We start from the raw sequence: 12477 nt of genomic DNA, 5'->3' as shown, positions 1-12477 counted from the left end.
AAAAATTGAGTCAGGAGGCTACCTACCACTTCTCAAAGCCATACATTCCTTCAGTGCTGGTATTTTCTTCCATTCTGGTTGATGTTCTGGCAAGTTCATGTTACTCCATTCCACCACAAACTCAAGCACTTTTCTGGGTGGTGCCTTCCAGCACACTTGAATCTCATCATTATAATTGAGAGTACTTAAATTCAATACAGGTGGCTGACCTGTGGAATAACATGCACGACAAACACCAAGAATTAGTTTGATCTCTCTTCCTAACTCAGTGTCTTAGTTCAATGCTCACCCTTTGATACTTTAACCAAGCAGTTACTTGTGGTTGTTACATTTATTCTTTCCAGATTGTGGATGGTTCTGGCAAGGCCTAGCCTTTTATCCCTATACCCAACTCCCCTTGGACTAGTAGGTGTGGGTCTAGAGTCACCTATCGGCCGGATCAAGTAAGATGCCAGATTGCCTCCCTTTAAGGAATAAAATGGATTTTAGTGACAGTCCAGCAGTTTCATGGTTTCCATAACCAATTATAGCATTTTGTTTCAGATTATTTAGTGATTTAAATCTTCCAACATCCTTAATGAGGTTCCAGGCATACAGTGTCACATTGAATTCCATTAGAAACATTTGTGTGTGTATAAGTACATGCCGAAGTTTGTAATCTATGTGCATGCATACCTGTGCACAAGTTACTCAACCTATTCTCATAAGGCATGCTCTCCAATCCAGGCAACATTCTTTTAAATCTCCTCTGCACTCTTTCTATAATATCCACATCCTTCCTGTAGTGAGGTGGCCAGAACTGAACACAGTACTCCAAGTGGGGTCTGACCAAGGGGTTATATAGCTGTAACATTGCCTCATGGCTCTTGAGCTCAGTCCCAAGGTTGATGAATGGCAATACACCATACGTCCTCTTAACAACACTGTCATGAGCCTGGCATGGGGAACCTTATCAAATGCCTTACTGAAATTACATCCACTGCTCTACCTACATCAATGGGTTTTTAGAATCAGAATCAGGTTTATTATCACCGGCATGTGACATGAAATTTGTTAACTTAGCAGTAGCCGTTCAATACAATACATAATATAGAAAAAAATAACAATATACGTATATTGAATAGATTAAAAATCATGCAAAATACAGAAATACTCTATAGTAAAAAAAGGTGAGGTAGCATCCAAGGGTTCAATGTCCATTTAGGAAGTGGGTGGCAGAGGGGAAGAAGCTGTTCCCAAATCACTGAGTGTGTGCCTTCAGGCTTCTGTACCTCCCACCTGATGGCAACAGTGAGAAAATGGCATGCCCTGGGTGCTGCAGGTCCTTAATAATGGATGCTACCTTTCTGAGATATCACTCCCTAAAGATGTCCTGGGTACTTTGTAGGCTAATACTCAAGATGGAGCTTTCTAAATTTACAACCCTCTACAGCTTCTTTCGATCCTGTGCAGTAGTCCCTCCATATCAGAGAGTGATGCAGCCTCTCAGAATGCTCTCCACGGTATATCTATAGAAGTTTTTGAGTGTATTTGTTGACATGCCAAATCTCTTCAAATTCCTAATGAAGTATAGCCACTCTCTTGCCTTCTTTAAAACTGCATTGATATGTTGGGACCAGGTTAGATCTTGACACCCAGGAACTTGAAACTGCTCACTCTCTTCACTTCTAATCTCTCTGTGAGGATTGGTATGTGTTCCTCTGTCTTACCCATTCTGAAGTCACATCTCGCTCCTGTACGCTCTCACGTCACATGAGATTCTACCAACAATGGTTGTATTGTCAGCAAATTTGTAGATGGTATTAGAGCTATGCTTAGACACACAGTCATGTGTATATAGAGAGTAGAGCAGTTAGCTAAGCACTGCCTATCATCCTCAAAGAATTCAATCAGATTCATAAGCACAACCTGCCCTTGACAAAGCCATGCTGATTATCCCTACTTAGATTATGTCCCTCCGAATGCTCATAAATTCTGCCTCTCAGGATCTTCTCCAACAACTTGCTAACCACTGAAGTCAGACTCACTGATCTATAATTTCCTGAGTTATCTCTGCTCCCATTCTTGAACAATGAAACAACATTTGCAACCCTCCAATCCTCCAGTACTCCTCCCGTCTCTATCGATGAAGCAAAGATCGTCGCCAGAGGCTCAGCAATCTCCTCCTGAACTTCCCACAGTAGCCCTGGGGTATATCTCGCCTGGTCCCGGTGACTTGTCTAACTTAATGCTTTTTGAATTTTCCAGCACATCCTCTTTCTTAATATCTATATGCTCAAACATTTCAGTCTGCTGTAAGTCATCCCCACATTTGCCAAGGCCCTTTTCCCTGGTGAATACTGAAGCAGTTTTAATTTTGTTTTTATCATGGCTTCTCAATACTCTCTCAATGACTGACTTGATGATAAGGGAAGACCACCCTTGGAATTCAGCCCCTTTATCCATGTTTGGATAAAGACAGAGATATGTCTGGAGCAGAATAGTCCTGGTGAAACTCTAAATCAACATCAATGAGTATGCTAGTGGTGAGTAAGTGCTTTGCTAATGACCTCTTTGGGCAGTAATTAGCTAGATTTGATTTTCCTTCATTTTGTGAGTATAATTTTGGACCCATCTGGGAAGATACCAGTGTTCTCACTGTACTGGATGCTTGGCCAGTGGTATAGCTGTTTCTGGAGTGTAGGTCTTCAATCTTACAACAGAGGTATATTCTTGTCCCATAGTGTTTGCTGTACCTAACACCCTTAGTAATTTCTTCTGTGATGGAGAGGATCTCTGAAGAAAGCCAAGGTAGATTCCAGTTGGTGCTTCTGGCGGAACATGTTTGCGAATACTTCAATCTTGCCTTTGTCAATTATATTCTGTGCCTGGTCATCATGGGGATTTCTTTGAAGCCTCCTCTTTTTCATAAACTGTTGAATTGTCCACCATCATTCACAACTAGATGGTGCAGTACAACAGAACATTGATCTAAGCAGTTGGATGTAATTTATCTGTTTCTATCTTTTGGGTGGTACTTTTTCTGTCAAACATTTATGTGGTTCTGTAGTTGCATATTTGCAGTGTATTGCTGCTTCCAACATATCTTTCTGCCTTCCTGATTGAACTAGGGGTGATCTTTAGCTTGATGATAAAGTAAAGTGCAAGAGATGCCAGGTTATGAATTTACAGATTATGGTAAAATAGTTTTCTGCTGCTGATCAGAATCAGAATCAGGTTTATTATCACTGGCCTGTGACGTGAAATTTGTTAACTTAGCAGCAGCAGTTCAATGCAATACATAATCTAACAGAGAGAGATAAAAAATAATAATAGATACATAAAACATAATAAATAAACAAGTAGATCAATTACATATATTGATTAGATTTTTTTAAATATGCAAAAACAGAAATACTGTATATTAGAATAAGTGAGGTAGTGTCCAAAGTTTCAATGTTCATTTCGGATGGCAAAGGGGAAGAAGCTGTTCTGGAATTGCTGAGAGTGTGCCTTCAGGCTTCTGTACCTCCTACCTGATGGTAACAGTGAGAAAAGGGCATGCCCTGGGTGCTGGAGGTCCTTAATAATGGACACTGCCTTTCTGAAACACTGCTCCTTAAAAAAGTCCTGGGTACTTTGTAGACTATTGCCCAAGGTGGAGCTGACTGGATTTACAACCCCCTGCAGCTTCTCTTGCTCCTGTGCAGTAGCCCCCCACCCCCCATACCAGACAGTGATGCAGCTTGTCAGAATGCTCTCCACGGTACAACTATCAAAGTTTTTGAGTGTATTTGTTGACAAATCCAAATAAGTATACAATGGTGATTGATAAGTTCGTGGCCTAAGGTAGAAGGAGTCAATTTTAGAAAACCTAGCGCATTTGTTTTTCAATATAGTCTCCCCAGAAAGAAATCTATGGTTGTATTCCATTAGAAAAAATTACTTATAATTTAAGAGATAAATATGAAACATTTCTGAAAATTTGGAGCCCTTATTTACAAAAGACAGGATTAAATCTATAGATGCTCTGAAGATGAAACAATTGGTCATTTGGGGAAAGAAATAAATATACATATTAAAGTTTTTACGAATTCCATGGAGCATGTGGAGATCTTCCAACAACCAGACAATCTTTCTTTCTTTCTTTTTTTTTCTCTCTTTCTCTTTTTTTTTCTATAGGGCAGTTAGGGGGAAGGGGTTAAGGGGAGGGGGGAAGGGTTATATACATTTTTTTTTCATACTTCATTTTGTAACTACTTAAAAATGCAATAAAAAAAAGTTTTCAAAATAAATATATAGTCTCCTCATACATATACATTAAATGCTGAGCTATAGTCGATGAACAGCATCCTGTGCATAGGTGTTTGCGTTGTGCAGGTGGTCCAAAGCCCATGTGGAGAGCCATTGAGATTGAGCCTGCCGTTGACCTATTGTGGTCTATCGTATCTCACAGATGCTGACTTTGAGCTGCTGGACTTGTTCTGAGGCTGGCCTATTTACAGCATGTGATCTATCCTGCACAAAACCATGCTGACTCCTGGTTTGTCCCTGTCTTCCCAAGTAAATATAAATCTAGTCTCTTGTGATCTTTTCCAACAACTCTCTTACCATTAATGTAACTGGCCTGTAGTTTCCAGGCTGAGCCTTATCACCCTTTTTTTTGCCAAAAGGCCAACAGTAGCTATCCTTCAGTTTTCTGATATTCTGATCTGTGGCTAACGAAGCTGCAAAAATGTCCACCCAAGTCCTGGCAATTCTGTAGGTTTAGTCCTTGAGTTGGCTCATTCACTATCTCCCACAGACTTAATTCAGAAGATAGGGCCTTCAGGGCTTGTCCAGCTTAAGTCAGTGTGCTGCATCCAACCATTTTGTCCTTCTTCCAGCTGTTATGCATCATAGAGGAACACTGTTCATCAGCTGAATGACAGTAGGTGGTGAACAGAAGGTTTCTTTGCCTGTATTTGACCTGATGACTTGGAACCAAGCACAGATAAGGGGCCTGGGGTAAATGCCAATGGCTACTCCTTTCCATCTATTTATTAGCACCTGTGGTGGGTCTAAACTGCTGGTAGGATAACATGTGTCCTCGATCTAGCACACTGTCTGTAAATCATGATCCTATGAGTAAAATAATATCATGCTGGTGCTTCACAAATATACGTCTGTTTTTGACCAGGATTTTTCAAAATTAATTGGGCTAGAAGTGACTGCTCTTTACAAATCAAATGTCTATGTTACTTGCTGGATAGTTTGGCTGTCTTACTCTTTCTTTTTTCAACATAGTACTATGAAGATGGACCCAGAGGTTATTGCAGGGGTGGGGGCAGGGGGCAGAGGAGACTTTGGAGTTCTGACATTTCTGTCATTCATTTTTTGGGGGATTTTTTTCTGTTTTGTGGATGTCTGTGAAGAGTAAGAATTTCAGGTTGTATACTATATACACTCTCTGAACCATTGAGGGATTTGCTTGGCTATTTCAAAGCCAACTGTGTTAGTGGATCCTGAACCACACAGAAGGCAAACCAGGTGATGATGGCAGATTTCCACCCCTGAAGGGCATCAACAAACTAATTTTGTTTTTATTATTGGTTGTTTTGTTGACATCATTACCAATTTATTTTATAATTCCTGATTATTAATTTGGATTTAATGTCCGTGATTGTCATGTAGAATTTGATTTCAGGGTTCTGGAGTCATACTTTTGGTCTCTAGGCTATTAGACCAGTTCCTAATCAACTGTGTGAATAGAAACAAGATGTCAAACTGGTGAAATTGCAGAACATAGCAGCGTGCTAATCAGCAAAAACATTTGTAATTGGCAGAGCAAAAGCAATCTCATAACAAAGCATCAGATCATATTTGTGCAGTCCTGCTGATTGATACAAATGCTGATGAACAAAATCAGAATCAGGCTTAATGTCACTGGCATATGTCATGAAATTTGTTGTTTTGCAACAGCAGCACATTGTAATACGTTCAATAATAATAAAATAATAACTATATATTATAACTATGTATAAATGTGTGTGTATATAATTAAGTAGTGCAAAAATAGAGGGAATAAAGAAAAATAATGAGATAGTTCATTGTCAATTCAAGAACCTGATGGCAATGGGGAAAAAGCTGTTCTTAAAACATTGAGTGTGTGTCTTCAGGTTCCTGTGCCCCTTCCTTGATGTTAGCAATAAAAAGAGGATATGTCTCAGGTGATGAGGTGCTTAATGAGAGGCATCACCTTTTGAAGATAACCCCGCAGTGCTAGTGCCTATGATGGAGCTCAGTGAGTTTTGCGGCTTCCTGAAGCTTTTTCCAATCCTGTTGGAATGCAACCAATTAGAATGCTCTCCGTGGTACATCCAAATAAATTTGCAATAGTCTTTGGTGATGTACCAAATCTCCTCAAACTCTTAATGAAATATAGCCGTTGTTGTGCCTTCTTTGTAATTGCTTCAAGTTGTTGGGATCAGGATACATCTTCAGAGATGCTGACGTCCGTAAATTTAAAATTGCTCACCCCTTGATGAGGACTGGTGTGTGTTCCCTCAACTTCCCCTTCTTAAAGTCCACTGAAGGATGAGGCCACCAAGAATATGCCCAACCTCATTTTTGTCATAGCCAGAATCCAGGTGCTAAAGACAAAGCTGAAGTGCCTGCAGTCACATTCAGTCAGAATCGCGTAGTGGATGATCCATCGTGACTTCCTCCTGAAATCAGTCTTTTGTCAATTTGGTTCACTCCATATTTAGAAATAGATGAAAGTACTGGATACAACAATGGCTATGGGACCAAACAATTGACTGGATAAAGGATTGAAAGCTTGCTTTTCTAAACTTGCTGTGTCTGTAATCAATCTGGTGCTACCGACTGTGTGGAAAACTGCACAAGTATAGCAGGACAAATTAAATCTGGGTATTTGCTGCCAAGCAGTGTTCTCCTAGTCATTAGCAAAGTAACGGAAGGTGTCATTGCCAATGCTGTCAAGTGGCACTTACTGATTACTGATGTGCTTACCTGATTTGGGATTTACTAGGTCCATACCTCATTGTAGCCTTGGACCAAATATAGTTAAGAGAATTGAGTTCTAGTGAAGAGGTGAATGTGACTGCATTTGACATGAAGTCAGTAATTAACTGCATGTGGCAGCAAGCAGCCCTGATAATACTGATGTCAAAGGGTATCCTAGGTCCAATGTTCCAGTGGCTTGAATCGCGCCTGGCACAAAAGGAGACGGTTATAGTTTTTGGAGCCAAATATCCCTGATCAGGACATCATTGTGGGTCCTACTCCTCAATGACCTTAGACCTGTCAAAAGGTCAGAAGTGGAGATACTTGCTGATGATTGCACAATGGTCAATGAAAATTGCAGTTCTTCACTAAACAAAGCAACATTCAGGCATAGACTGATAAGTAGCCAAGTAATGCTTACACTGCAACCAAGAAGTAATAATTTCAACAAGAGAGAGTCTTAACTACATACTATCAATAGTTAATGGCAAATGAGTGCTCCATCATCAACATCCAGGGAGTTACTGCTGACTGGGAACACAAATAATCCAGCTAAATTAAATGTTGTACAAGTGTGGCATGTGCAAGACAGAAGCTGGATCTTTTGCACTAAGTAACTCATCGTTGGGAGTGTGAAAAAATACTCTCCATTTATCTAGTGTAGTTGCAGTTCCATTCAAAAAAATGTGCCTTCTTAGTTAATTCTCTGTCCTTGAACCTACATATTCATATCCACCACCATTGGCACAGAATGGCTACAGTGTACAAAATGCTGGCCTTGGCTGATTTGACAACATTTTGCTAACCTATATCCTCTGTCACCAAAAAGGATAAATGCAACAGGTGCATGAGGGCACGACCAGCTGCAGGTTCTCCTCAAGATGCAAACCATTATCTGTACTGTATCTGCCCTTTATTGCAAGTCAAACTGAATTCTCAAACTCCAAACCTAACACAGCCAATGGAACACCTTCACTAGAGGGATGGCAACTGTTCAAGATCATGGCTCAGCATTATTTCTCAAGGGCTTTTAGGGATGGACTAGTTCTTGGCTAGGTTCCAAAAAAAAAGTATAAATATACTGTAAGTGCCCAAGCTCGGGCATTTAAAGATGCATTTAGTATGTTCTCTGGGACATTCTTCTGTGAGGGCACTTGGATGAATGTGTTATGTATGTGTTTACCTTTAACCAGATTGAGTTTAGCCGGCTCAGTAGCTCCAACAGAGTTGTAAGCAGTGACATTCACATGCCGAGTGTTCTCAGACAGACTGATGTTACAGCTGGTAATGTTGGTCACCTTGCTCATTTCTTTTCCATCCCCTTCACTCACAGAGTACTGGCGAATTATTCCTCTCGCTTGATGTTGTTCAAGAGGCTGCAAAACCCAATTCCCACCCCCCACCAAAAATAAATTATTGTTTTTTGATTAAGAGACTCAGTGAAAGGCCAAGGGGTCTACAACAGAACCCTAAGCAATGCAAAAAAAGAACATTGTCTTTACCAAACAAGATGAAACGTCTTTGAAATTTAAAAGCCTACTGATTTAACAGCAGAGGCTGAGGGATAAAGTTACACTTTTGTCATATCCTAATATCTAATGAGTGAGTGGGAAATGCACAGAATATCAAGGAAGAGTATGTTGCATCCTTTGGAGCATCAGAAGAAGAGCATAGAAAGTGGACCATTATGGTTATTGAGAGAAAAGGCCACCAAAGATTGCAACAGATAGATGTTGGAACTTAATGGCAAAGACTTTAAGAGTTGGAGTCAGAGTAGAAAGAACATTCAAGACTTCAATTAGAATTGAAACTTGAGGAATTGAATAATAAATCAGTGAAGGGCAAAGAAAGATCAAAGACATGTGAGAGACCCAAAGTATACAATCCCCACAATCAGCAGTGTAAACTGTGGTATAGACTAAACATAAAGAAACTGTATTTAAAGAAATAGAAACAGCAAAGGTGCCTGTTAGATCATAGTGTCAAAGTTCACCCACCCATCATGAATGTCTACAGTTCAAAGGTAGGCAACTCAAGTGGACAGTTCAGAGAAAAACAGATTGGTGATTAAGAGGCAACATTGATAGTACTTATTATCTAACTCTTAAAAGTGATTCTGGTATTAATGAAAAATGAAATGACCTTCAATAATCAATTCAGAGAAGAAGTAAACCAGTTATACAGTGTGGCACTATTGTGCAGCCTCACCAGTTCCAGTGATCCAGATCCTGACTTCTATTTCAGTCTCTGTGTAACTTGCACTTTCTCCCTATATGGGCTTTTCCCAGTACTTCAGTTCCCTACCACGTTTCAAAGTCATGCTGGTTGATAGGTTAATTAACTACAGTGAATTATCCTTAATGTAGTTGGGTGGGAATTGATGCCCATTTGATACAGAATAGGTCACAGGGAAATTACTGGGAGACTGGAATTGCTCTGAAAGCCACTATAGACTCAATGGGATTAATGTTTTTTTTTCCATTTTGTAAGGAAACGCAAAATAATATAATAGCACCTTTGTAAGGAGAGCCTGTTGAAGGAAGAAGGCAGCTAACAACTTGCAAGGTGCTCAAGCCAAAGTTTACCAAACAAGCTTCAGTAACCCTGCTGATAATGTAATCATGGCATTTTCCGTCCCATAATCAATTCCGCATAGCTTGGGCTGGTGACTGTCCTCTGAACTGTTCATTCAACCTTGTTCTTTGGATGTACTGCTGATGCATCCTTTGGGAAGATGACTAATTTTTGGACAAATCACTTCGACTAATAATCATCCCTTTGAATGGTGCTCTTCCTTCTCCACACTCCTTGGATCGATGACCAAATATTATACTGTTGACTAGTCTTTGCACCTCATACTCTTTTCTCCATCCAATGACTTAGTATCATTTGTAACCATACAGTTAATATTAGCTAACAAGAAAGGGACCCTTAGACAAGGTGAGCTGGACACCACACAGTATGTTTAATCACTGAGACGCTTAATTCTATTGAATCAACAAATCAAATGGAAAATTATCAGTCAAAAATTCTGGGGATAAATTCTGCAGTATGCATATTTCAGGGCTGTAAAGAATAATCCTACCCACCATTATTTATAAAGTGGGCTGGCTTGACAATGCAATATAAAAGAATATGCAAGTTTAACTGATTAATGTCAGAGTGCTGAATCGTTGGGCTAGTGAGGTAATATGGAAGAAATTGTAACAGTTTACTCTTTACCTTCCACAGTAGAGTAATGGAACCTAGTCTTCTTTGCATAAACCACACATCGAGAACACCGTCAGGATCTAGGATTCAAATGAGAGCAGGACAGGTACATCTAAATTCAAGTTCAAAGTGTTATTCTGAGGGGTGTTGGGTAAATATTGCTCAAAGCAAGGCTATGTCAATTACAAAATGTGTGAATTTAAGAGTAAGGTGTGTACAGTAAATCAAAGGATGTTATAGTTCGGGATGTGTGATTTATCAGGAAGTTTTACATAAATAGTTGTGGGTCTTTTCTCGCGTTGCAAGGGTTTTTCTGAGAGGTATGAACTGTATTAGATTGAGGATGAGTTAATATACAGAGTTTCAGAGAGACTGCAAAATATCATGGAGTGCTGCAAAAAAGAGTATTGATTTTTTCATGGGTTGTTACAGTAAAAGAGTATGGGATGCATTACAGAGTTGTATCTTCTTGAATTTAGAAGGAATGCGATGTAGATCTGTTTTTCTTGTTGGAGAATCGAGAACTATGGGCCATTGATTAAAAATAAGGAGTTGTCCATCTATGATAGAGGTGAGACAATTTTTTTTCTTTCAGAGAATCAGGAAAGTTTGAAACACTTCTCAAATTGTGGTGAAAGTAGAGTCTTTAGATATTTTTAAGGTAGAGTTAGGGTGATACTCGATAGGCTACATGGTGGAAAGTTTCCATGAGCTGATCGGAATGAGCAATTGAAGTTACAGTCAGATCATCCATGACCTTATTAAATGGTGCAGCAAGCTTAATGGGTCAACTGGCCTAATCCTTCTCCTAATTTGTATATTTGAATCTGTGTGTACCAGAGAATGTTACAGTGAGGAGCAGAGTACAGAATAGAGATTCCTTGACTTGTATGGAATATCAGAGAATGTTACAGCAAAGAGAGTGGTGTACAGTTTGGAATGGTTCCATGACATGTGGGGTATATACCCATGGAAAGTTAAAGTAAGGTATGTATGGTATATTATACAAGGGTCCAATCAGGTGTATGGGATCTGGTCACATTTAATATATTTATTGGAGTTCTTTGAAGAGGTAACTTCTGTTGTGGGAAAGGGAAACAAGTGAAAGTACTATATAGACACAATGTTATCGTAAAATGTACTGAGACACTTCAGTGAATGGTACTTAGTACATATTGTAGGGCTGGAGTTCCCAAACTTTTTTATATCATGGATCCTTACCATTACCTGAAGGGTCCATGGACCCCAGGTTGGAAACCCCTAGGTTAGGAAGTTACTGTGAAGAAGGGATTAGATATATCTTGGAGTGTTTCAGTGCTGGATGTTAGGTATATCCATATTATGATGAGCTACGTTGGGTATATCGTCATCACCTGGATGGTTGTGCTTGATGTTACACTGAGGAAATGGTTTCCACTTACTGGCCTCTAGGGTCATGGCTTTGATCACTGAACTCCAATCACTCCACAATTTTTTGTTTGTCTCTCCATCTCGTCCACATCGGATACGGAATTCATACTCTGTAAATGGTTGTAGTTCTTCCAGACAGTAACTTATTGCTTGGACTTCAATTTCATCATGTGAAACCTTTAACAAAAAGAATAATTAGTTAACTACAAGTTACACAGAAAGCAAGAGTCTCCTCATTTTTGGACTTTCTTCCGTTAGTGCTGTGGTGAGAGAGGTTCCTTTTTCTAGTAGGCACTTGACACACTATTAAAAGAGGCATCAAAGGAGAAATCGCTCGCAATTTGACTTTTATTATTACTTAGTTATAGATTGCGGCTATTAGCCGACAATTGTCACCTATTTCCAATTTTTCTTGAGTTTCCTTCTTGAACTGCTGAAGTCTGTATGATGAAAGTTGTTTTACAACGCTGCTGGTGGGCACTTACAGGGTTAAACCAAACTTACAACATACTTCCAAACCAAGTTGGTATACAACTTGTAGAGGAACTTGCTGGTGACAGTGATTCCATGTACCCACTATCCTCTAATGAATCTTAAGATAGTATTTGGTAACATGTATATACTTTATTAATACATTTACTTTGAACCTTGTTCTAAATAGTAAAAATTGTGCTTTGAGTAGTACTTCTGGAATAGTTGGCTGACTAATGATAGTTAGGGAAGACCAAATCACTTGATATAGTCTATGAATGATATCTTACCCATTGTTGTACTTTACTTTTTAATTGCCCTTAGAAATGGGTTAACAAGCAATGAAAAGGCATTAAAGATAGAGAACAAAGACGAGGTTCACTAGCAACACCCACTTCA

General features: G+C 39.4%; 2 protein-coding genes across 6 annotated transcripts in view; one reads left to right on the top strand and one right to left on the bottom strand.

Moving 5' to 3' along the window:
- The window catches only part of LOC132406494 (uncharacterized), a 148108-nt gene that overhangs the window by 35885 nt on the left and 99746 nt on the right, over window positions 1-12477 (top strand). The window contains exon 4 of one of the 3 annotated variants that reach the window (XR_009516181.1): window positions 10219-10306. The exons of the other annotated variants lie outside the window; for them this stretch is intronic. The gene's annotated coding sequence lies outside the window, so the exon portion shown is untranslated. Of the gene's footprint in view, window positions 1-10218; window positions 10307-12477 lie in introns of those variants that run through there. 3 annotated transcript variants of the gene reach the window in all.
- The window catches only part of LOC132406490 (interleukin-6 receptor subunit beta-like), a 62769-nt gene that overhangs the window by 22661 nt on the left and 27631 nt on the right, over window positions 1-12477 (bottom strand). For all 3 annotated transcript variants that reach the window (XM_059992237.1, XM_059992238.1, XM_059992239.1), the window contains 4 exons: window positions 11619-11784; window positions 10210-10277; window positions 8171-8363; window positions 27-209 (listed from right to left, as the gene is read on the bottom strand). In XM_059992237.1, coding sequence (XP_059848220.1) covers window positions 27-209; window positions 8171-8363; window positions 10210-10277; window positions 11619-11784 — 610 coding nt within the window. The remainder of the gene's footprint in view (window positions 1-26; window positions 210-8170; window positions 8364-10209; window positions 10278-11618; window positions 11785-12477) is intronic.

The sequence above is a fragment of the Hypanus sabinus genome, chromosome 16, assembly GCF_030144855.1.
Source record: "Hypanus sabinus isolate sHypSab1 chromosome 16, sHypSab1.hap1, whole genome shotgun sequence".
Classification (NCBI taxonomy): Eukaryota; Metazoa; Chordata; class Chondrichthyes; order Myliobatiformes; family Dasyatidae; genus Hypanus; species Hypanus sabinus.
The sequence above is the reverse complement of the archived record's forward strand: the minus strand, read 5'-3'. Positions and strand labels throughout refer to the sequence as shown.